The 22903-nt window shown below is 59.4% G+C and overlaps 8 protein-coding genes across 8 annotated transcripts; 2 read left to right on the plus strand and 6 right to left on the minus strand.

Annotated features, from left to right (window-relative positions):
- Positions 1–1450: 1450 nt before the first annotated feature.
- On the minus strand, positions 1451–4799 carry IUM83_17784 (UPF0468 protein C16orf80; the record flags this gene model as incomplete). Its single annotated transcript, XM_067942752.1, has 6 exons — positions 1451–1505; positions 1582–2906; positions 3012–3136; positions 4361–4534; positions 4609–4701; positions 4766–4799. The coding sequence occupies 6 exons, from the start codon at positions 4797–4799 to the stop codon at positions 1451–1453; spliced, it is 1806 nt and encodes a 601-aa protein (XP_067780896.1).
- A 386-nt stretch (positions 4800–5185) lies between these two features.
- Positions 5186–6712, minus strand: IUM83_17785 (UPF0468 protein C16orf80; the record flags this gene model as incomplete). Its single annotated transcript, XM_067942753.1, has 2 exons — positions 5186–5361; positions 5437–6712. 2 exons carry the CDS (start codon positions 6710–6712, stop codon positions 5186–5188), a joined length of 1452 nt encoding a protein of 483 aa, XP_067780890.1.
- A 137-nt stretch (positions 6713–6849) lies between these two features.
- On the plus strand, positions 6850–8216 carry IUM83_17786 (Intraflagellar Transport Protein 57; the record flags this gene model as incomplete). Its single annotated transcript, XM_067942754.1, has 2 exons — positions 6850–6903; positions 6978–8216. The coding sequence occupies 2 exons, from the start codon at positions 6850–6852 to the stop codon at positions 8214–8216; spliced, it is 1293 nt and encodes a 430-aa protein (XP_067780897.1).
- A 141-nt stretch (positions 8217–8357) lies between these two features.
- Positions 8358–10391, minus strand: IUM83_17787 (2,3-diketo-5-methylthio-1-phosphopentane phosphatase; the record flags this gene model as incomplete). Its single annotated transcript, XM_067942755.1, has 2 exons — positions 8358–10244; positions 10383–10391. The coding sequence occupies 2 exons, from the start codon at positions 10389–10391 to the stop codon at positions 8358–8360; spliced, it is 1896 nt and encodes a 631-aa protein (XP_067780891.1).
- Positions 10392–10544: 153 nt separating this feature from the next.
- On the minus strand, positions 10545–12730 carry IUM83_17788 (2,3-diketo-5-methylthio-1-phosphopentane phosphatase; the record flags this gene model as incomplete). Its single annotated transcript, XM_067942756.1, has 2 exons — positions 10545–12322; positions 12460–12730. 2 exons carry the CDS (start codon positions 12728–12730, stop codon positions 10545–10547), a joined length of 2049 nt encoding a protein of 682 aa, XP_067780885.1.
- A 2092-nt stretch (positions 12731–14822) lies between these two features.
- Positions 14823–16124, plus strand: IUM83_17789 (DNA-directed RNA polymerase III subunit RPC4; the record flags this gene model as incomplete). The annotated part of the gene is made up of 4 exons (XM_067942757.1): positions 14823–14890; positions 14985–15716; positions 15789–15846; positions 15933–16124. 4 exons carry the CDS (start codon positions 14823–14825, stop codon positions 16122–16124), a joined length of 1050 nt encoding a protein of 349 aa, XP_067780884.1.
- A 648-nt stretch (positions 16125–16772) lies between these two features.
- On the minus strand, positions 16773–17502 carry IUM83_17790 (nucleosome binding protein; the record flags this gene model as incomplete). Its single annotated transcript, XM_067942758.1, has 2 exons — positions 16773–17195; positions 17287–17502. 2 exons carry the CDS (start codon positions 17500–17502, stop codon positions 16773–16775), a joined length of 639 nt encoding a protein of 212 aa, XP_067780844.1.
- A 4038-nt stretch (positions 17503–21540) lies between these two features.
- IUM83_17791 (Zinc finger, CCCH-type) lies at positions 21541–22761 on the minus strand (the record flags this gene model as incomplete). Its single annotated transcript, XM_067942759.1, has 1 exon — positions 21541–22761. One exon carries the CDS (start codon positions 22759–22761, stop codon positions 21541–21543), a length of 1221 nt encoding a protein of 406 aa, XP_067780938.1.
- Between the last annotated feature and the right edge of the window lie 142 nt (positions 22762–22903).

Here is a 22903-nt window from a genome sequence, read left to right on the forward strand (position 1 = left end):
CCCACGAATTCCTGACCCAACGGTACCTGCAGATGGGCTACTTGACAACACACAGACACGTTCACAGATTGACCACTTTGGCTCGAGGAGGGCGCCTTCAAGAAGTCAGAGCTGGCAGGAAATAACTCATTCCTCTCTACTTTGCCGTGTTTTGCTGGGCTCGGTTGAGTTGTGGGGGCAGCTGGCGATATGACTTCTGCAAATGCTCGGGTCTGGAATTGCATGCCCCAGAAAAACAAAGCGTCTTCGTGTTGTCCTTGGCCAATTAACTCCACAATACGCCGCAATATGCTCTCTTGCATTACCGTGAGCAAAATCACGTTGTCCAGCCGAATGGATTTCAAGATTGTTTTGTCGGTGCGCCGCATAGCCACGAGAGTGCTCAACCTTTCATCTACGGTCAGTCCAAGTCGATGTAGCCGTTCCATCATCACTTCATGCTCCTGTGAACGAAGAGCACGGTTCATTTCGAACGTAAACCGAAGTCCTGATGCGGTGGCGAGGGACTGAGGTAGAAGAGAATCGTATGTAACGAAGTGCGGACTGTCGGGATCAAACGTAGCCCATTCAAACGCGCGCTTTAGATCTGCTCGCACCATCGATGAAATTTCTTCCTCGAGTCGGGTGAACCAAAACTTGACTCGACCGATTTTGGCCACAGGGAGGCGGAAGCAGCCACATTTCTCGGATATCTCGTCACTACCCTGCACACCGTCGATCCCCGCTATGACAATGGTGCCATCTGTCTTACTGGCCCTCACAGGTGCGCCGAGAGTACCGTAGATCTCCACGCTAGAACCAACGCGGTTGGCTGCACGAGAAATTGCGAAGCGGTGAACACGAGGGAAGCAAATTGCAAGGGACTGATGAAGTTGCTGTATATCGGAATCTCGCAGCAGGAGCCGAAGCATAGTTGTTTCGTCGAGGCAATACATCCGAGGGAGCTTCTCTCGCACTGAGTCGAGGTAGCTTTGAACCAGTTCCATTCCTCGCTCACATGCGGCTAGGTTAGTCTCGAAATCAAAGCCGCCGAAGCTCTCCATGACATCGTCTAAGGTGCAGTTCATGGACTTGGTTGCAACGCTAAATCGTTGCTTTAGAGCCATTGTCGTAGCTGGGGCGGACACAGTTAAGGCATTTCTCTTCTTCCCTAACAGCGCACTTTGAGCTGTTTTGGCTTGCTCGTGTTGCGGTTGGTGGGGGCTCACGAAGAACAACCGCCGAAGTCGATCACTCCAGGCATGACTCGCTTCGAGAAATGCTTGCCACAAAGCCTGCTCCTGCTTCAGTCCAGATTTATGTTGCGCCGTTCGAGCTCGAGAAACAGCGAAGTTACTCCCGCCACCGCCAGTGAACCGCTTGGAAAAGAACTCATCAACTTCGTGCAGTTTTGTCGCTTCGCACCGCAGTCGCCAATATTTCTGGTATGAAAGGATGTGCTCGCATATCGCTATCTTCTGCTCCATGTCGGCCCGTAGTTCCAGGCAAAGATGGAGCTCTGGATTCTGACCAAACAAGCAAAGCTTCAACTCGACCGCGATATCATCCAATTGAGCAAGTGCCTCCGTGATGCCCTCACACCGGACGCTGTAATTGGTCTCCTCTACGCGGACTTCAATACGCGCTAGTCGATGTCGAGCCTGCTCCAACTTAACATGAAGCTTTGCTTCCACAATGCACCCGTCACAGAACTCTAGGAACGCCTCGATCTGACTGGAGTCACATTTCTCTCTCATACGTCGCAACGTTAGTCCACCAGCACCATTTGGCCCCGATTGAACGTTGAGCAGTTGGTTCATGGCCTCCCAGCGTGCGTCCGAGAAAGCGCCACCACTGATCGCCTGGAAAATTCGATTGCAGTTCAGCATGTCCTCGATGCTAGCGTCAAATACTCGCATAAGTTCGAAATCCTTCTTCGCAAACGAAGCGCATTCCTTCTGGTCTTCGTCTTCATAGTGCTGGACATCCTGCTGTTGATCATACGGCTGCAACGGAAGCACCTGCAGAAGCACTGAGGACAAACGTGATAGTCGGGAAGACGCGTACCCCAGTCGGCGACGGAACTGCTTAATACGGTTGATCATTGTTCCGGGATGAACACCAGATAGTGGAGATCCGAACCACCTCTCACGCAGCTTTTTCCAAGACTCATACCATTGTCGAAGCTCCAGCGAGGTGACAATATACAGTAGCAACAGCTCGCTCGGTAGTTTATCCGCCATGCTCACCACCGATAATTTCTCCGAGCCCGAGTCTGAAGAAGATGACGTCCACACCGCCTGTTGCGTAGGTGGTAAATCCATTATCGCGCGGTGCTCACGGTCGTATTCTTCAAATTGCTGCACCACGTTCTTTCGCTCTAGGTCCATTGCTACCAGGTCTTCAAGCTGCTGCACCATCTCTTCCTTCGTCGGCGTAGTCACCTGTACTACCGCGCGCCTCTTGAAGATATCATCGTCTTCTTCATCTCCGCTGACTCCTTCCTTATCTTCGCATCCAGACGGAAACCCCTCGAACGTTTTGACAACTACTTGCAGCTGACCAGTAATGTACTCATCAACTTTGCTAATCACGTCGAGAACGCTGCGTCGATGTTCACTGCCCCTCTCCTCAACTCGAGCCAAGCACATCAACAAAGTCTCGATGACAGACTCCCACGCCAGCTCAAGCTTACGAATCGAGTCTTGCACTTCTTGGTCCAAAGACAAGATCCCACGCTCCTTGATGAGCGCCCTCAGTCGTGCAAGATTTGCGATCTTCGTGTCTAACCGCTGCCGGAACGGATGCGTCTGCATCATCGAAGTCACCTGCGCCAGCCAAATATTCGCTTCAGCGAGATTGGTAGGAATCTTGGTCACCTTCTCGATGCAACCATCCACGTCTTCCAGGAGGCTGGTAAGAAACTGCTGATAGATCGAGGGTAGTGCGTCATCCATTTCTGCTACTCGCTTGGAGACATGACCACGCAGCTTCTCGACGAACAAGCTCTGGTCGAGAAGCAAGTACCCTACTTGAAGCATCGGGGCCGCTTTGCTTGAGTACTGGACGAATCTGCTCCACGTCTTCTGCGCCAGCTCGTAGGCTGCTGCACTGGAGGTCAGGTCGGGCAGCTGTGGAAGTCGAGCGCCGTCTTCGTCTAAGTCAGCAGCGCAATCGCTTTTGGTCGTCTCGACTGGCGACTCCCTCTCTGCGACTTTGATGGCACGGACACATCGCAAATGTTCTTGCTGAAGTATCCCGATGCGTCGAAAGTGCATATCAAGTGCGCTGCGCATTTCACGGAGCTCGGGCTCGTAACTCTCGAGTACCAGGTGTGATGGCTTCAATAAACTCTCAGCAAAATCTCGTCGAACCGAGGGCACAAATGGCGTCAGCACGTGCTTAAAACGTGCGTGCGTGAGAACACGCGGAAGCCCATCCATAGCTACGCAGTACTTGAGCAGAATGGAATGCACAAAGTCCAGCACCTCCACTTTTGTAGGCACCAACTGCATCGTTGCTGCATTTACATCTCCATCAAAATTCACATCGTCTTCTAATCTCACATACAAACCTGGGATAGCGACCACAAAAGCGTCATTCTCTTGTTGCTGCACACTGTAACTCACACATTGGCACATTTGACTAGAAGTTGGCATCACCCCTTGAATATCCTCAGTCACTTCGGGTCGACACAAATGCCCGTCCCGCTCCCTGTTCCCACTAGTGTGTACATCATCAGTGTGCGTATTTGCAGTCCCTGATGATATCGATGGTATCGATGGTACGCCGCATATTCGAGCTTGAAGGTCTCGCACAACAAGTGTAACATGCTGGTAGATCGCTTCAGCTACGTGACAATCCACTAGCCGGAGAAAGGCGAACATTCGCTCTCGTAGGCTGGACAACCTGAGTTCCTTGCTGAAAGCTTCGTGGTCCGTAATGGCGTAACTGCAGCCTTCACCCTCTTTGTAGCGTGAAATATTCTGCGTGCCATTAGCTATCTCCACGCAGAGAAAGTGGATCTTTTTAGCAATTGCAGATTTTGCCGCACGCACACGTTCGTGATGGCGGTGAGCGAGCCTCTCAATAGTGTAGCTTGTGTGTGCTTGAGAGTATTCTTGTTCTGCTTCGCGCTCAATCTCTGCGCATACATCTCGTACATCCACCAACAATGGCGCAGCAACCGGGTGGCAAGTGAAAAGACTGCAAGCGAGTCGCTGCTGAACTCGATGCAACCGTCGTTGCACTGCTTGGCGCTTCCACGAGAAGAAAAAAATCATTTGCTGGATACGTTCCAAACCCTTCATGTTGGTCATGTGATCGAAGGCGTGCTTTTCATCCACCCAGCTGGCTAGATCCGAAAACTCAATACCCTGACCAGCTTTGAAGCGTGTCAGACCGTGGGAGCCTAACGTGAAGTATTCGTGACCATGAAGAGCAGTGCCTTCGTCCGCGAAAGTCAGCCAGTACACATTGCGGAAGCCGCAAGGTGGAGTTTCGCAATAAACCAGGTACATCACATCTTCTTCTGGCCGTACCTTACGTTGTGTGTCTATCGGTATTTTCACAAACGGAGTAAGCACAAGGCCTAGGAGACTCTGAAAAATAAACACCCACAGCACGTACGTTTGCCATGGGGGATCTCCGAACGGCGAACCGGTGATCCGGTGCGGATCACATGGGTCACATACCGCATTAGCGCGTCTTCCGCTGCGTATTCTGATATTAACATCACCACCAAAATGAGTACTCCTGTTTCCTCACCAACGCACTGACAACGTACTCTGTTCAAAGGCGGCCAAACTGGAGGAACACATTCTTGAAAGCTTCTGGACGGGTAAAACACCGGTAGTCTTAGCGCTCGAACGTGCAGTCACTTTTGGTAGTCCCGAGGTCTTGTTATTTCCGCTAGGAGGTAGCTGCGCAGTCGACGATGAGTACAACTTCGCCTGCTTTTGGGTTGGGATGGACTGCCAATTCAAGTGCAGTCGGCCCACAAGCGGAACGGGCTGCTCGGCTGTCAGGGAGCTCAGCATCTCAGACACATCCACCCGCGATTGACTCGCTGACTTCGGTCGACGACGGTGCGCTGATCTTCCTGCGCGCGACTCCATTGCAGCCTCTTCCAACTGCCACTCGCATCAACTAAGGATATGCAGCTCCACCGCCCTTTCAAACAGTGCAAACGACCATTACCGGCGTGTTAGACAAATATATACGACTTCTCTGCGTCTTGTGAGTCCATTGACGTGGACGGAGCTCTCCAGCAGCGCTTGAAGAATCGCAGGATCCATTTGCGCAGCGTCGGCTCCTTCTTGCCGTCTGTGAAGGACGCATGGTACTGCCTCATATATTCCAGCACGGCCTTGACGTCCGTGCCTGCAGTGACCAGCACAAAACGTTAGCACAATTCACTTTAGACCGCATCCATCCTGTTCGCAGGGCAGCACGAACCTTGTCCGCCTTGATGCCGCTCGCTGACCCACGTGAGCAGCTCGTCCTCGAAGTTGCAGCTGCTGCGCCGTCCTCCCCCAGCCAAGCGGAATCGCTTCCTCTCGGCCGTGACGAGTTTGTCGCGGATGCTCCGCCAGTAGTTGAGGCAGTTGGGGTTCTTGAGCCCCAGCTCTTCGGCCACTTGGGCGACGCTCTTGCCCTCGTCCAGCATGTTCACGGCGTGCAGCTTGAACTCGTTCGAGAAGAGCATGTAGCGCCCCGAGCACGAGCGGCGCTTGCCGATATGTTGCGAGGCCGTCACCGCCTCTGCATCGGACACCGCAGCGGCGTCGTCCGCTGCGTCCTCTGTTTCTTTCTGGTGCTGCGGCAGCAGCAGCGGCGTCGGGCTCGCCGCGGCCTGCACCACGTCGTCCGGCAGCGGCACCGCGTCCTCCTCCTGCGCGTGCACCGCCAGCGCGATGGCCGCGGCGTCCACGCCGACTTGAGGACCAACAGCAGCAGCGCCATCGGCCGGCGGCGCGGACGCCAGCGACGACTGCGGCGGCAGGTGCTTCTTGAGGAAGCGCGCGGTCCAGACCTTGAGCGCCGCCGCGCTCTTGGAGGCGGCGAAGACCGGGTACTGGTCCAGCACGTGGTTGGCGACGTCCTGGCGCGTGAGCGGCACCTGTCGGTGGGCCAGCACCCACTGCAGCAGCTCCTTCTCCTGGCGGAAGGCGGGCCTGGGCCTGCTGCTGGCCGCGTCGGCGTCGGCGTCGGCGTCCTCGTCGTCCGCGCGCAGCTGCGAGCGGTCCGTCTCGTGCCTCCAGTAGAGCAGCGTGAGCGCGCTCTTGAGCGCGAACTGCTGCGCCGTGGCGGCCAGGTCGCCGCAGCTGTCGAGCGTCTGCACGGCGCGCGCGGCCTGCGCGTCGTTGGCGTCGGCGTCGTTGGCGTCGCTCGTGTGCGCCGCGTCCTCGTGCTGCGCCAGGAAGAGCGCGAGCCACGCGAAGAGCAGCGGCAGGTCGTCCAGCAGCTCCGGGTGCCGCGTCTCGAAGAAGAAGAGCGCGTCGTCCGCCGCGCAGGCCGGAGCCGCGCGCGGCCGCTGCAGCCACAGCAGCAGCTCGGACGCGTAGCGCTCCAGGTGCAGCGCCGTGGTGGCCACGCTGGAGCCCGCGGACGGCAGGTCCGAGCCCGCCAGCAGCGCCAGCGTGGAGCTGGACACGTCCTCCTGCAGCTCCGCCGCGCCGGGGCACGCGAGCGCCGCGCCGGCGCCGCCCGAGAGCTCCTCGCACGTCGCCATGCCTGCAGCCGCGTTATTGCTGTGGTTTGGGAGCACAAGAGCACTACGTGCAGTTCTGGAGCATGGCTACATGTGCTGGTGAGCTGTAGAAGCGTTACGAGATCGATCTTGAAGAGACGCATGTAGCCATTTCTCCCATGGCGGACGAGGCCGAAGGCGCGGGCGCGGCCGAGCAGCAGGCGCCGCGCGACGTAAGTTGGGTCGTGTCAGCAGTGTGGAGGCGGGCGGGCGAGCTGACGTCGTGTTCTTGTGCGGTTGTGTGCAGGACGTGAGCGTGACGCTCATGGGCAACGTGCTGGAGAAGCTGCGCGTGCTGCAGTACGAGCGCGAGTTCGGCAAGAAGAAGAGCTTCGCGCCCTTCAGCGAGACGCAGTTTGCCGTGCTGGGCGCGGGAGCCAACGGCAGCGCGCAGTTCAAGAGCTTCCTGGACCTCGTGACCTTCCTGCTCAAGAGCTGCGGCCAGGACTTCGTCGTGGACAAGTACGACGACCCCAACACGAGCGTCAACAAGCTCATCCTGACGCTCAAGACCATGGGCTTCCCGCTCGACTTCCCGGCCTCCAAGCTCAAGCTCGGCTACGGCGAGGCCGCGTGCGCTGCTCTCGACTTCATCTGCGACCAGGCGCTTGCCGCTCGCCGCTTCGACTGGCCGCGGCCGCAGTACCCCAAGGAGGACTTCGCCGACGAGGCTGAGGTGGACGACGACGCCGAGGTGGACACGGCCAACGACAACGACGACAATGCGCTGCCCGGCGCGGAGGAGGAGGCCGAGGAACTCTACAGCGATCTGGTGCGAAGCGGGAAGGCCGCCGAGGACCAGCACGACCTGGACCAGAGCTTCCAGCAGATGATCATGAGCGAGGTGGACCCGCTGCTCTGGAAGACCGAGCTCGAGCGCGTCGGCCCGCGGCTCAAGCTGAAAGGCGGTGCCGGTGCAGCAGCGGCGGGCAAGGAGTGGCACGCGCACATCGAACGCTCGAGAGACCACGAAACGGTCATGCGCGAGCTGCTGCCGCGCGCTAACGCCCAGCTGCGCCTGCTCGGCACGCAGCTCACGGAGGCCGTGGGGCGCATGGGAGCGAAGGAGAAGACGCTGAACAACCAGTACGAGCACTTGAGACAGGAGTACACGGTGCTCAAGGAGAAACTGCAGGCCGCGACAGAGGTCAGCAAGGCAGGAGCTGACCGCGTCAATGTCATGACGACAGAGTACGCCGAGACCACGGAGCAGCTGAAGGAGACCAAGGGTGTCATGGACGAGCGCGGGGCCAAGATGACAGACACGTCACCGCTCGTTCACATCAAGGACGCGCTCAAGACGCTCGCTGCTGAGATTAAGAACTTCGAGCTGCGCATTGGCGTTGTCAGCCACACATTGCTGCAGGCAAAGTGCCGGCAGGCCAGTGCTGCTAGTGCGCGACGACGGGGTCGCGACGCGGCAGCAGCTGACGGACAGAGCTACCAAGACCCCGAGTACGACCCGAGCGACGAGGATTCGAACTAATCACCACTTTCATTTATTACCCGCGGTTAGACTACTCGTAGCATCAGCACAGGATGGAGCGACTAAAATTGCGAAGATGAAAACACTCGTCATGCTTCACGAAACCTGCTCATGCCGACCTCCAAACTGCTCAAGTGAATCTTACAGCTCGGCAAAGGAGTGAATCGTGGGGAAGTGGTGGGACTCCGGCAGCGGCTTGTTGCCCGGACGCACAGACAAAACGGTGTCAAGTCCAGCGGCCTCGGCAGCCTGGGCCTCTTCGATCACGTCCGTCACGAACAACACGTCCTTGCCGCTGTCCACACCAAGACTTTGAACAATTTCCTTGTAGCTGCCAACCTCGCGCTTGTGGCCGATCTTGGTGTCGAAGTAGACGGTCAGGTACTCGCGTAAGTCGCCCTTGTCCGAGAACTGGAAAAGCAGCTTCTGCGCCTGTCGCGAGCCCGACGAGTAGATACCCACACGCACTCCACGAGCACGCAGGCGGTCAAACAGCGGAGGCACATCGTCGTACACCTGCGCCTTGAGCTCGCCGCTCTCGTAGCCCTGGAGCCACATGTGGCCCTGCAGCTGCTTGAGAGGCCCAATCTTGCGGTCCGCCTTGACATTCCATTTGACATAGGTGGTCAGGTCGGCAATGAGCTGCTCCTTGCCCTGCTCGGCATCCAGCGCAGGCGGGTTGAGGTCGTCAACCTGGTCCTGCTTGTGCTGGGCTACCAGAGCCTCCACGTCGGCCTTCGTGTCCGGCTGGTCCCACGTTAGCTGCAGGAAGCGGTCGACGTTGTCCGTCACGTAGGGGAACAGAATGTCGTGGACGAACGTGATCGGCGTGGTGGTGCCTTCAATGTCACACATGACGACCTTGTACTTCTCCGCCATGCTGAGCTCTCCGTTGTTCGTGTCCTCGGAACGCGCGCGCTTGAGAGAGCTGCCGTTGCTTGAAGACGCCGACACAGGAGGCACGGTGTAGTCCAGGTTGAGTTTGCGCATCTCGATAGCAGCCGCGAACAGGTAGTGCAGGCACTCGGCGTGGCGCTTAGCAGATTCCCACGAGTCGCCCCACACGAAGAGACCGTGGCGACGGACAAGCACAGCTGAGGTGTTGGGGTACGCCTCCATGGTACGCGCGATCGGCTCGGCCAGCGCCGACTCTTTGGGTGCGTTGTCGATCACAGGCACCACCAGCGTGTCCGCGTATCCGTGGCCGGTGATTCCCTTGATCATCTCCTGGTGTGAGATGCGGAACTCACTCTTGCCGTCGCAGAGCGACGCCGCCAAGTTGCAGGTGATTCCGTGGCTGTGCAGCACGACGGCGGCCTTGCGGATCTTGTGCGCGTTCAGGAACAGCGGGGCGCAGTCCGAGAGCTTGGAGGCCTTCTTGCCCGGCTTGGCCTTGGGGCTCGAGAGGACGCAGCCGTCCAGGTCCAGCACGTACAGGTCCTCGGGCTGCAGACGCTCCTTGGGGACGCCCGACGGGGTCACGTAGATGCGCTCGCCGTGGCGCAGACTCATAGCTCCGCCCGTGCCCGTCATCCACTCCGTGGTGTAGTACAGGCGGCACAGCTCGCAGACGAGCTCGCGGCACGCGTTGGCGTCCACCAGCGTCGAGTGGCTGGCAGCATCCGCGGGACGCGTGTATCGAGCCGTGAGGCTCCGCGGCGCCTTGCTGCTCTCCAGCAGCTGCGCGGCGTGGCCCGCGATGGGCACGAAGCGGCGCAGCGCGCGCAGGCTCAGCGAGGCCTTCATGCCTTCGGTCAGAGTGCAGCGCACCCAGCAGTCGGCCGAGTCGCGCACGTCCAGGTGCACGCGGCCTTTGACGACCTTGTACTCGACGTCGGCGGCGCTCGAGTGCTCGTTCTGCAGCGCCGCGTCGGTGACGGCGTCCACCGCAGTTTCCTCCTTGCTTGGGGCGGCGCTGGGCAAGAATTCAGTCACCGAGACGCCGATTTCGCGGAGAACGGCGAAGCTCGCGCGTTCCGAGGCGCTGTCGAGGTACGTCGGCTGCAAAGCGAGCTCCAGCGATGAGATCTGCGTTGCAGGAAGAGAGAGTTACATGAGTGGGGAGAGAGGACGTTAGAGATTGCATTCGAAGTGGACGGAGCAGCGGGGGCATTGCCGTTCGCACGGAATCGCCGCGCGCGCGAGGAGATCAGTTCGCGCACATACCTGCGCCATGGCCGTCGCCTGTCAAAGTGAGCGGCTGCCGTTGACTGGCTAATAGCGCTGGATCCATCGGCCAATCAGACCGCGTTAAACACCGAGCTGCATAGTAGGTACAGTACAGGGTTCATATTTTTGAATAACGTCCACCGACGTCCACATGGCCTCTCACTCCACGCCCACGGCTTGTGACGTCGCCTCGGCGCTCAACTTGCTCGTGTCCGACTCCTGCTCGTCCGACGCGGCTGGGGGCGGCACAGGCCACGTGAAGTCGCCCGTGGGAGGCACCAGCGGCGTCCGCGGCGTTTGCGCGGGCTCGCTCAGCATGTCCACGTCGCTGTTGGGGTTCTTGCGCAGGTACTTGCGTGCTCGCCACACGCGGCAGTGCGACTTCCAGCGGATCTTGACGGCGTCTTCCGTCCGCCCGGGAAGCATGGCAGCGATGACCGACCAGCGGTTGCCCAGCCGCGCCTGCGCCTCCAGGATCAGTCGGTCCTCCTCGGGCGTGTACGCGCCGCGCACGATCTGCGGGTCCAAGTGGTTGTGCCAGCGCTCCCGGCACTGCTTCGACGTGCGGCCCGGGATCTTGGACGCCACGTCGCCCCAGTTCTTCTGCTCCGTGGCCACGAGGCGGCGCAGCAGGTCGTCCTCGTGCGGAGACCAGTGGCCCTTGACGAGTCCTGGGGCCAGCACCTTCGTCCACCGCTGCAGACACTGCGTGTGGTTGCGACCTGGCACTTGAGCGGCGATGGCCTTCCAGTTCTTCTCGCGGTGGCTCTCGACAGCGGAACGCAGAGCGTCGTCTTCTTCTTTGGTCCATCGTCGAGGCGTAGCTTTGCGCGTTGCTGGGGTGCTCGGCGTGCCCGGAGCAATCGAGATTGGTCCAAGCGGCCCCAGTCCACCAGTGGCGTCTGCAGCCGCTGCTGCTGTGGATGCCGCAGCACGAGCAGCCGCAACCTCCGCGTCGCACCTCACACTGAGCTGTTTTGACGTGATACTTTTGCGCTTGAGGGGGGATGCCGACGTCGGTCGATTTGTGCCAGAGTTGACGCCACTAGTGCTCGAAGACAGCGCCGGGAAGGACGAGCAGAATACTGGGGTGTGCGTTCCTGGCGACGTGTCGGGGCGAATAGTTGAGCCGATTGTGTTGCGTTGGTCCGTGACGATCATTGGATTCTGGTATCCCATCCCGGCCACCCCTTGAGCTAGGCGATCTCCCGTGTCCGTCACGCTGGAAGGGGACGCCAGCGGTGCCAACAGCCTCCGCGCGAAGAGGCTTGGTAGTGAGGATGGGGTGCTGGGCGACCTCGCCGTGCCGGGCGTGAAGAGTTCCGGCGGGTGGAAGTGTGGGCTGCCGAGCTGCGGCGGCGGCGCTGTGATGGTGAGCGGCGATCCGACTGCAAACGAGGGGAACGACGCGTGCGGAGCCGTCGGCGACGCCTTGGGCACCGCTGGCGGTCGCGCGGACGACGTCGTGATCACTGGCACCGTGATCGCGGTCGTAGTAGCCGCGCCCGAGGCAGTGGCCCGCAGGCCCGTGAGCGCCTGCGCCGCCTCCGCCTCGTGGATGCTGGAGTCCTTTCCTTGCTGCTGCTGCGGCGCCACATTCTGTGCTGTTGTCGTCGGGATCTCCTTCTTGATCGTCACGACAGGAACGGGCGCGGCATCTGCTGCGGCGGACACGGGCGGCGCCTGCAACAAGATCTGCGCGGCCTCCTGCAGCGTGGTCAGCAGCGTCCTCTCGTCGCCGGCCTGCGTCATGCTGTGCAGCTTGCGGACGGCCACGGCGACGCCGTGCGCGTCTCGGCGCTCGAGCGCCGCCGTGAGCTCGGCCGCTGCGTGGTACTGGTGCTGCATGGCCGCGAGCCACGCGCTGGTGGCGCCTCCTAGTGCCGCCTGGTCCAGCGCGTGCTGCACCACCATGTGCGCCACCTCGAGCGGCAGCGCTGCTCATAACAACAGAGAGAAAGAGAGGAAGACACACACACACACACACACACACACACAGCCAGCGTTAGCCCAGAGCCGCAGGCTCACGTGGATGTGACTGGCCGGCCGACCGGCTGGCGGACACCAAACGTACCCATCTGGGGCGCCGCCTGGTCGCGCGCGCGGTCGTGGGCCTCCCGCACGTGAGTCAGCAGGTGGTCCAGCGTGGACGCGCCGAAGCCGCAGAGCGAGCAGCGCGCCGCGGCGCCGCCGGCCTCGCGCGCGGCGGCCGAGGCGCGGAAGGCTGCGGGCGCGTCGCTGCTGGCCTTGCGCTTCTTGGAGGCGCGCGCCGCCGGATGCCTGGTCGGGCCGGGGGCGGAGGCTGCGGCGGCGGCTGGTGTCGCTTGCGGCCGCGCCGACGCCATCGCGGCCGGCGGATCGATCTTCCAGTGGCGGGGGAGTCGGAGGCTCTGGAGCTGCTAGCGGAGCCGCTCGCGCGAGCCGTTCTGACTTCCTCGGAAGAATGCGGACTGAAACCTGCCGGCCGAGAAGCTCAGGAACGGCCCGTTTCTGCTCGCCGAACAACCCTCTAAGAGGGCGGCGCGAAATTGAAGGGCGCGATCCGGCCTCCGACATCTGAGACTTTGTATGGGTGGAGGATGCGGGCCAGTAGGCCCAACGCGCCTGCGACCCGCGAGCGCCTCGCCGCCGCCGCCGCCTCCGATGCCCAAAGGGCCATGCAATGCAGACTCGAGCCGTGCGAATGCATGAGTGAGACTCGGCCGGGAGCGGAGCTTGAAGCTTCCAGATCCGCGGCGCGGCTGCGGGCCGAAGTCGGCGGCGCTTCGCCTGAGCGCTGGCTTCTCGCGCCAGTATGCGGTTCACCCTGATTTGATTGAGCCCAGAGACGGGGGCCGCGAACAGGTTGAGTGCCCCGTGGTTGGCTGCAACGCGCGCCGAGGACGCCGGCGGAGGAGAGGGCTCGTCGCTCCGCCCGTGCGTCCTGAAAGGACCAGCCAGACGAAGCTTGCCGCCGGGCGTCCTGTTCGCTCGCTGGCTTGCGGGTTTTGGCTTGTTGGCATGTTGACGCGGCCAAGGAGCTACCTACCTGGACCGGCTGTCCACTTTGAGATTGATGTGCATGGGTTGACTGCACGATCCAGGGCAATGGAGACTATGCCAGGGCAGCGGAGAGTCCGCTACCATAGCCTACCCTTCCAACCGCAGTTGGAGAGTCTCGCTGCAGTAGCTACGCTGCATTCCGTTCACGAAGAAAGCTCACGTCAGTTTTCATGTTGAAGGCCCGATCCAACAGATCGCAAAGCGGGGGATGTGTGACCAACGTTGAGCTCACAAGCGTTTCAACGGACGATTTCCGGTATCCGATAGGGAACACAAACACCACGGGTCAGAAGATCAAAAGCCCTCCCAAGTGTGGGAGGGCCAAGTGTGGCAGGCCAACAATGCTGGCACACAATTTTTCCTGCTCTGCAGCACCAGCGGCAGCATCGTCCACCTATAAACTGCGGCGAACTGCACCACTCACTCTCTTCTCAAGCAAGTACTTCTGGGGCCAACTCGGCCCCAACACGAACTACTGGAGTGGAGTCAAACACTGTCCTCGGCCCAGAGCAGCCCAGCTTCTCGTCATGTCGGGAACGTAGACGGCCTTCATCTCTGAAAAGGTAGGTTACTCGCAAGTTGTGTGTGTGTCTCTCTCTCTTCGTCGTCGTTGCCTCCTCCTGCCTCAGAAGCCGGCGGAGATCACCGATCGTGGTGAATTCCCGCCGCTTTCTGAGAGGGAGCTCGGCTCCCAACCCCTGCCAATCTGTGCACGCTGTCTACGTCATCCGATGCATCTAACTTGATCGATTGGGACTTAAAAAAAGTCGGGGGCGTTTTCAAATAGCAACGTGACTGGGTCTGGATGCTGTTTTGCCATCTCAATCAGTCCCAACCACTGTAAGGCGTTTGCCAGCCCTTCTCGTACCTTTGTTAGGAAACCGTAATGATCGTGACGTCCTTGTTCTCAAAGCTGTAGCACTGCGAGAAGTTGCAGCGTACCTAGGTAGAAGACAGACTTGCATATTCCTGTGCCAAACGCAAGCAGGGTTCAGTACAGACTCGAAGAAGAGATAAGCCACCTCCACCCCACCTTGTGTCCCGGGGCCGCCACCGCATCCACGTTCTCTCCCCTCAGCAGACAATTGACCCACCGTGTAACAGCACTCAATACTTTTGACGGCTTGGACGGGAACTCCTGGGGTTCAACACAAGAGCACCTACGGCTGCCTCGACGTTACCAGCTTCAGCTTCAGTACACGTTACTCGCGGCTATCATCACGCGACTGTTCTGCCGCTTCGGCTGCTTCGACCACAACTAACTTAGCTTTGACAGGAACGTCTGTGATGCTACTTTTCGGATATTTTGCACTTATCGGATACTTTCCGAGTAAATTGCAGCGGTACCCTGTACCAATTCAGTCCACCAGCAGATACACGACCATTCCTACAATAATGGCTGGAAAGCAGAGCAGCGACGGCGCCGTGCGCCCGCGCGTCGACGCGTCCAGCGCGCGCCTCACGTACGTGCACAGCGTTGTGCGCCTCCTCTCCATCTCTCTCCGTTGCACACGCGCAGCTCCAACTCGTCCGCTAACGCTCTCTGTGCCCGCTCAGGTCCCTGCGCACTTCCACCGACGCGTCCAGCGCGCCCGCGCGGCGGCCCAAGTTCGTGCCCAAGGCCGCCAAGCGCCGGCCAGCCTCCGAAGGTCGCGGCGACGGCTCCGCTTCAACGCCGCAGAGCGCGCGCGATGCCAAGCCGCACTCGACGGGCGCCGGCGCGCTCAAGATCGACAACAGAGGCTCGCGCGGCGACTTCGGACGGCGCGGAGGCCGAGGAGGCCGAGGCGGTGGCCGCGGACGTGGGCGCGGGCGCGGCGTGCTGCCCAGCGGCAAGGTGGCGTTCGTCGGCACGCTCTCGGGCGGCTCGTCGTACAGCGGAGGCGGCAGCACGCCTGCGCCGCGCGCCGCGCCGTCCGCGGACTACTCGGCGGCTGGCGGCACTGGCATCAGCGTGCTGGACGACGAGGAGATGCCCGGGAGCAAGCAGCCGGAGATGGAGGTGGAGGAGGTGTGGCCGCCCGTGGTCAAGTCGGTCATGGAGCCCATGAGTCTGCCGATCGTGCGGCCGCCCGAGCCCGAGAGCGCCGGCGCGGTGTTCTGCGACGCCAGCGGCGACCTGGTGGCGCCCGACGACTCGCTGTTCTTCATCCAGATGCCGACGACGCTGCCACTGGCGAGCGCCACCGCCAAGGCGGTCAGCACGGACGAGGATGAGTCCATGGAGGACGCCGACGCACCCAAGGAGCAGGCCAGGGAGAAGGAGAGCAAGAAGACGGACGAGTCTGCGTACGTGCAATTGCACTGGTGGTGGCTTGGTTTTGCAGGATGCCTGACTAACTTGTGGTGATATGACAACAGCGACGACGGTGTGTTTGACCACTCGATCGAGACGGCGCCGGGCGGCTTCATCGGCAAGGTACGGCGCGGCTTGGTTCGGCCTGGATGCTTCGCTGTAGCCCCGAGATCTAACGTTTGTATATGGTGCATCTTTTTGCTGTTCAGATCTGCGTGCACAAGTCTGGCAAGATGGTGCTGGTGCTCGGAGACAAGCAGTTCGAAGTCGCGGCGGCGCAGACGCCGTCGTTCTGCGAGGAGGTCTACGCGGTGAACACGACCGAGAAGCACCTGAGCATCCTGGGCAACGTGGAGCGCCACCTCGTGGTGACCCCGGACTTTGACGCGCTGCTGCGTTAGGCGGGCTATAGTAGACCACGGACGGATACCTAGCTGCATTTACATCAATAGAAGAAGAAACTCGCAATCGCTCGTGCCGGTGGTGCCTCGACACTACAGTGTAGCCCCCGCGACATTTGAGCCGTGCGTTCGTAACGCTGCGGGCAGTCATGGCGTGTTCCGTTCTGTTTGAAGCACACCTTGAACTTGAAGCAGCTGGTACACCGCGCATGCAGCATGCTACGCGAAGTGATCTAATGGGGCTGCACCTCATTGCCACCGAAGGTCTGGCATCGCTCGGAGCACGCAACTCCCTGGTTAAGCGCATTTCCGGCGGTGCTCGAGGCCAAGTCTTTGCCGATTGCGGGACGTTCCCCCGCGGGTGCAACTCAAGGCCGACAAACCCGCGCGCGACTACCGAGAGGGCGCCACGCACGTGTCCATTTTGAAAGGGAAAACGCACGAACGTTACCAAAAGCTTTGAAAGAATAAATGAGGATACCGGGCGTGTCCTGCGTACTACGAGCTAGAAGAAACCGCGGGGCGCCGCACCGCACCACACAGGGCGTGCAGCGCCCCGCCTACCGCCGGCGGTCCCGGCCGCCACCGCGAGCAGCGGCGGCTTGGGGTCCGCGCGCACAAGAGCGAAGAGCGCGTCGACGGCGCGGCTTACTCGTCGTCGTCGTCGTCGTCGTCGTCCTCGTGGTCGTCGTCCTCGTCGTGCTCCTCCTCCTCGTGCTCCTCGGCGGCGGCGGAGCCGTGCGCGTTGTAGGCGTCCATCTGCTGCTGGTACTTGACCTTGGCCTCCTCGTGCATCTTCTGGTACTTGGCGCGCTTCTTGTCGGGCAGCGCGCGCCACTTCTCGGCCAGCAGCGTCGCGATCTCCGTGATCTTCTTGTTCGGGTTCTCGTCGCGCACCTCCTGGCGGATGTCGTTGCAGAAGAAGAAGTACGCCGACAGCGCGCGCTTGGGCGCGTTCGGGTCCTTCTTCTTGCGCGAGCCCTTGGTGGCCTCGAAGGACGGGTCCGGCACGTAGTCCTCCTTCTCCTCCTGGTATCTCCGCTTGTCCGCGGCGGCCAGCTCGTCGTAGGGCTGCAGCAAACGAAAAAGAAGAAGAAAAAAAAAAACGGTTAGAGAACGCTGCACAGCGTCGCAAACAGCGCGTAACTCAGCGTGCACGTACCCTGCGCTCCTCGTCGGAGATCTGCTTCCAGCGGCGGCCGATCTCGCTCGAGATCTCAAGGAAGGCGAGGTCCGGCCTCTCCTTCTTCACCGTCTCGCGGATGTCGTTGCTGTAGAACATGAAGGCCGACAGCGCGCGCTTGGGGGCGTTCTTGTCTTTTTTCTTGCGGGGCTTGCGCGTGTGGTCGCCATCCGCCTTCTTCGGGCCGCGTGCCATGGTGCCTGGGCGAGTGGAGACGACTTGACTTGGCTGGGACGGCTGCTGTTGTGAACTGGGGAAGGCGATTCCCGAGCCAAACGCGCGCAGAGCGCATCGTGAGGTTTTTTCCTCACAGGCGGCTCCCCTGGTGACGCCAGAATTCAACTTAGGTTTTTTGGGCGCACTGAATCTCACGCATTAGTATGGGTAATTACACTGCAAGGCAAACCCCCTATTTATATGGCTCGGGAGGCCAACGGCAGCGAAATGAGGACGACCAGGCCGCCCAGGAAGCACGACCGAGGCCTGCTGCGTTCAAATGCTGCGCTAGTGATATTTTTGACCGGTATGTGGCTCAGAATGCTGCGAGTCGCGCGTGGCAAGCTCAGCGCAGCATGATCCAATTTGAGGTGTGTTGTGTGGTGAGAAAGTGCATGGCGCCTCTGTGAGGGATTGCTCCAACATTGCCTAGCAAAAGGAAATCCTCAGATTCTCGTCCCCATCGAAATATGTAATACTTGCCGTTGCAGTGGCCGCCACTATGGCACGAACGCAATGCAGTGTGAGGCTGCCCCTGTCGCGGCCGCGCCGGAAATGCCGTGAAGTGGCGCGCCAAACTTGTTTGTCTTGCATTTTCGCAAAGGTATCTTCGTAGCATTTACGGATACGGGGAAACCCGCACTACCCAACCATGCTGGCTGTGGCGTCCGGACGGCATTGCGCGGATAAAGGAAAATGGGATGCTCAAAAAGTCAAATTGTTGATACCCTCGCCCATAAGATCACTACGCAGAGGTATACTTGCTTCGCTCGATGGCATTTGCAATCTATTGCCAACATACTGTTGGCGATACCCTAGCACAACCGAGTCACAATATCGGTTGTTACAATATCGGTTGTCCATTGACAGCGCGGACTTCATTCAGGGCCAGGGTGAGCGGCGCTGGCTTATATGGATACTGTTAGGTGCTGGTCCTGTATAGAGAGGAAGGAGGCTACATACGCATGACCGATGGCCGTGGTGGCGGCACCAATGGCATTCTCAAACTTTCGCGCAATGGATCGGTTCAATAAGAAAGCTGCCGGAGCAAGTGGAATGCTGCCAATCGATGGAACTTGTATCGAGACGAGAAAAGGCATCGCGCAACTTACTCAGCTTTTGACAAGCGTCTACGAAAACCGCGGTCTCAGACCGGGTCTTGTGTCGGTTGGCTCGCGCAATGCTAGCTACGGCCAAAACCTATAGGTTGGTGATCATCCACGGCCACAACTTAGAACTTCAGCTGGATGCGCAGTGTTATGTTTTTGGTCTAGTGAAGACCTCGCAACTCACCTGCAGTGTCTGTTTTTGATGCAGCGTTCATTGCCGTCTTGTAGACAGCGCCACCAACGGTATCTGATTACTACGAATCAGATCCCTTTTGGCACGCAGTGCACGGACGGTAAGTAACTCCGTCACATGTGCTAGCCTAGCGCTGCTAGGTCGTGGGTGCCCGCGCGGGGTGTGCCTGAATCTACTTCGTGCGATAAAGCGCGCTAGCCCGTCAACGTGTCCGGAGAGACCGCCAATTTGCTCCCGAAAGCGTATCCGGGGCAGCGTATCAGCTCGACCGTAACCGCGTGTCCGTACACCGGCACCAAGCAATGATAAGGCAGTCGTAAGCGATCAAGTACCTACATAGCCACGAAGATGCACCGCATCAGAGTGCACCCGGGCATCGGAGGCAACCCCGCCTTGCCGTCACGAGCAGTTCTAGGCATGGGAGCTCAGATTTGATCGCCCGTCGACGGTGAGGTCGCCCCATTGTACTGTGTTGCGCATTGCGTGCATGCAGGGGAAACAGCGGCTACATGTACTGCGTGCGTGCATCACGTCGTTTTGCGTTTGCCCGTTCACCGCGCTACGCGCCGAGCATTCGCCCTGCCGCCAGCCATTCGCGCGAGCTTTTTGGCTCTTCAGTGTTTTGTATAGGATTTGTACCAGGAAAGCCTCAACCTAGGCAAACCCGAGTCAAAACGGCCTCACTGTGGGGCCCGCGCCCTGTCGCCCAGAAATAGGCTGCGCCGCGTCGTAACGGGCGCGGGTGGGATGCGTAGGGGCTTGATCGTGCCAGTTTGGAGGGAGGCTGCCAGACAGGGGTAGGGCTGACGAGGATTGCCGCGCGCCCATTGGCGGAACCGCGTCTCCGCGCTCGGTGATTGGCCCAGATTTTATCCGGGCGCTCGTTGCCCACAAGCGCCAGAGGGCGGCTGCGTGGCTAAAAAAGTAAGAGGAAAGAAACGCCGAACGTCTGTGCGGCGAACGTGATGGGGCGTGATTGGCCAAAAGCGACCTTACCGTCGGGGCTACTCGAATTATTTACTTCGTTTTGCTAGGTATGTAAAATGTGCCGAACTATTTGTGAAAATAGACGCCGCACAACTTCCTCCAGCTAAAGTTGCCTTTTGCGCCGAACCTGTGCAGCAAGCCTGAAGCGACGCGTAATGCGGCGATCTTGGGCATTGCGTGAATGGTATGGTGGAGCTAGTTGTGCTAGCCCCGGGCGTGGTGCGTGGCAGGTCGGGTGGGATGGATATTGGAGAGCGTTGACTGTCGGCTTCTACATTGCATGCAGTCGTGTTGCCGTCACGTGACATTCTTCTGTCAACCTTTTGTCCCGATTCTTCGCGAGCAAACTCATGTGAAAGGCATTCAAGACGACGTACGGGTATGTTGCGCGTACTTTGACCTCCACCTTGGTTTGCTCCTATGCAACGCCATCGTACGACCGCAACTATTTGCTCTGCAGCATCGCCTGCACCAAGAAAATTGCAGCGTATGAAGATCTAGCATTCCTACCAAATGCATTGTGAAAACGAAAAAAATAACTGCCCAGGAGAAAGCACGACACAAGTAAAGCTTAGCTGGTGCAAGCACCACCATTCCTGGAGCCATCTAACTTACTCAAGACACGCTACTACCGCTACGACTGCGTTTGCGATTCCGACTGCGACTGCGACTGTGACCACGATTGGTACTCGTGCCATCTTCACGACCGCTGCATCCACACGTGCTTCGATTGTCTCCATGATCTTGTCGAGAGCGACCGCCACCATCTCAATCACGCTTTCATTGGTGAGCAGATCGTCGGCTGGAGTACGTGCTAGCTTCGCAGTTTCAGCCATGGGCGGAGGTTCTTCGTACTCAGATAAAGTCGACATACTTAAGTATCCGTGTGTGCTACCGTAGCTTGGCGACGCGGTGCAGTGGGTCGTGTACGCCATTGCTCCATCTTGTACTTCCAGAATACTTTAATGAAACACTCTACCTGCCGAACCAGACTTGCGGCGTAGTAAAAGATGTTTGGTAGATCTACACTGTCGACTGAAGTCTTCAGTCGGCAACAGTCCCTCAGGGCCTTCCTTATCTAGTAGTGTAGTATGCAGGCTTTGTCAGGCCAAGACTCCCCGTTCTCCATATTTGAAATAACTCCTTCAGAACTTGCCAGTATTTGTTGTACCGCATCAACTGTATTGCGAGTCCGGGTGGTGGAAGACACCCACGTACGCTCCAGTCGACACCCTCCAGCGATACGTGAAACTCGTCCAACCGGAATTTCTCAACAAGGCGGTCGGCTGCTTTGATCGACTCACGGCGAGCTCCATACCCGTAAACGCTGACTGAGCGAAGACGCGATGAACCCTCTCTGGCTTCCCCCCTTGCTCGAAATGTTGCACCACAATCGGAAGATTGTAGTGTCAAGTGGTGAGCACATAATGAGGGTCTAGGTGGACGGTAAGGAGCAAAAGCCACAGTGAAGCGGTCTTCGCGCATGCTCGCGGATTCACATTGATACAAAGTTATCATAGCAGAGCTGAAGCAACAGCTAAAAAACTTGCGATCAGTCTGCAGGTGAAATACAACGGCGTGCTTTATTAGGGCATGACGGCCGTTGTTGCCGGCGTTTGCATGGTCTCACCAGTGACCCATGCGTGAATCGCCACGGTGGTGAGTTGGCGCTTTATCTGCTTCCTACGTGCCCCTGAAAAAAACTGTTTGCTGTTTGACTTGGGTCTTCTACGATGCCGCAGCAGCGGAGGTCGTGACGTCCGCCATGTTGTCCACCCAGCCCCATGCGATGACCGAGATGCGGCCTTCATCCCGCACCGGGACGTCCTGCAGAATGCCGTGGCGCCAGATCACGTTGGTGTCCTTGGCGAACGCGTAGACGCATCCGTCCGGCTGCGGCATGCTCACCACCGTCTTGGTCTCTGCGTGCTCGAAGGCAGCGTCTCTGGTGGCGCCGAAGGAGATGCCGACCGTGAAGTTCTGGATGGCCGCAATGTGGGGCTTGACAGCGGCGGCGTCGAAGTGGAACGGCTTCCACTGCGAGGTGTCCTTGTACCAGTTGAAGCGCGTGGCCTTGATGTCCAGGCTAAAGAACTGCTTGAGCCGGTCCGTCACGAGGTCGAACGTTGGGCACTTGGCCTTCCAACTCGAGTGGTCGTCCACAATGAGGTGCGTGCCGTCGATCTTGTTGTTGCCGTGCCACATCTTCAGCAGCTGCTCGCGCGGGATGCCGCAGTTGTCCAGCTCGTGCATGAGCTTGGCGTAGAGCTCGCCGTTCTTGAAGTCGCTGAAGAGGTTGGGCACGAGCACCACGTCGCGCGCCGTCAGCGGCGTCGAGAACTTGTCGTCCTTGGAGCCCAGGTCGTAGGTGATGCGCAGATCCACGGGCTTGGTCATGGGCTCGAAGTTCTCCGTGTTCTTCTTGGTGGGCTGGCGCCGCTCGTTCTTCTTCTTCTTCTTGCTCTTCTTGTCGGCGGCGTCCTGCTTCTCCTGCTTGTCCGCCTCCTTGGGGGAGTCGTCCTTGGCCTTGGCGTCCTTGGGCTTGTCCTCCTTAGGCTTGGCATCCTTGTCCTTGGGCTTCTTGTCTTTGCCCTTTTTGGCCTGTGGCTTCTTCTTCTTCTGCTCCTCCTCCTCCTCACCGCCAGACGCGGCAGCAGCCGTGACAGCCTCCTCCGCCTTGGCGCTCGGGTCGGGCACCGTCACGAAGTGGTTCCGACGGCACTCGGCCCCGAATTTGCACTCGCCCGTCTTCCAGTAGAGCGGGCACAGCTGCTTGTCGTGCACGAACTTGCAGCCGGCGCGCGTGCACTTCTTGCTGCGCATGAAGTAGCGGCACACGCTCTTGAAGAGACCTGCCTCATCCTCGAAGTGCGGCGGGGGCCTGCTCTTCTTCTCCGCGGCCTCGCTGGGCGCCGCCACCGCCGGTGCAGCTGCTGCTTCCTCCGCCATCGTTGCCGTTCGCGTCGATCTTTTTGGTGTGTGTGGTGTGGCTTCAGAAAGGATTCGGAATTAGGAGACCCCGTTAAGTCCGACCGATCTTCCGTCTACAGCTTCAAGTTCAAGACTACACGTCACCACGAATTAGAGTTGT

This window comes from Phytophthora cinnamomi (assembly GCF_018691715.1).
Source record: "Phytophthora cinnamomi strain GKB4 chromosome Unknown Contig123, whole genome shotgun sequence".
NCBI classification, from domain to species: Eukaryota; Oomycota; class Peronosporomycetes; order Peronosporales; family Peronosporaceae; genus Phytophthora; species Phytophthora cinnamomi.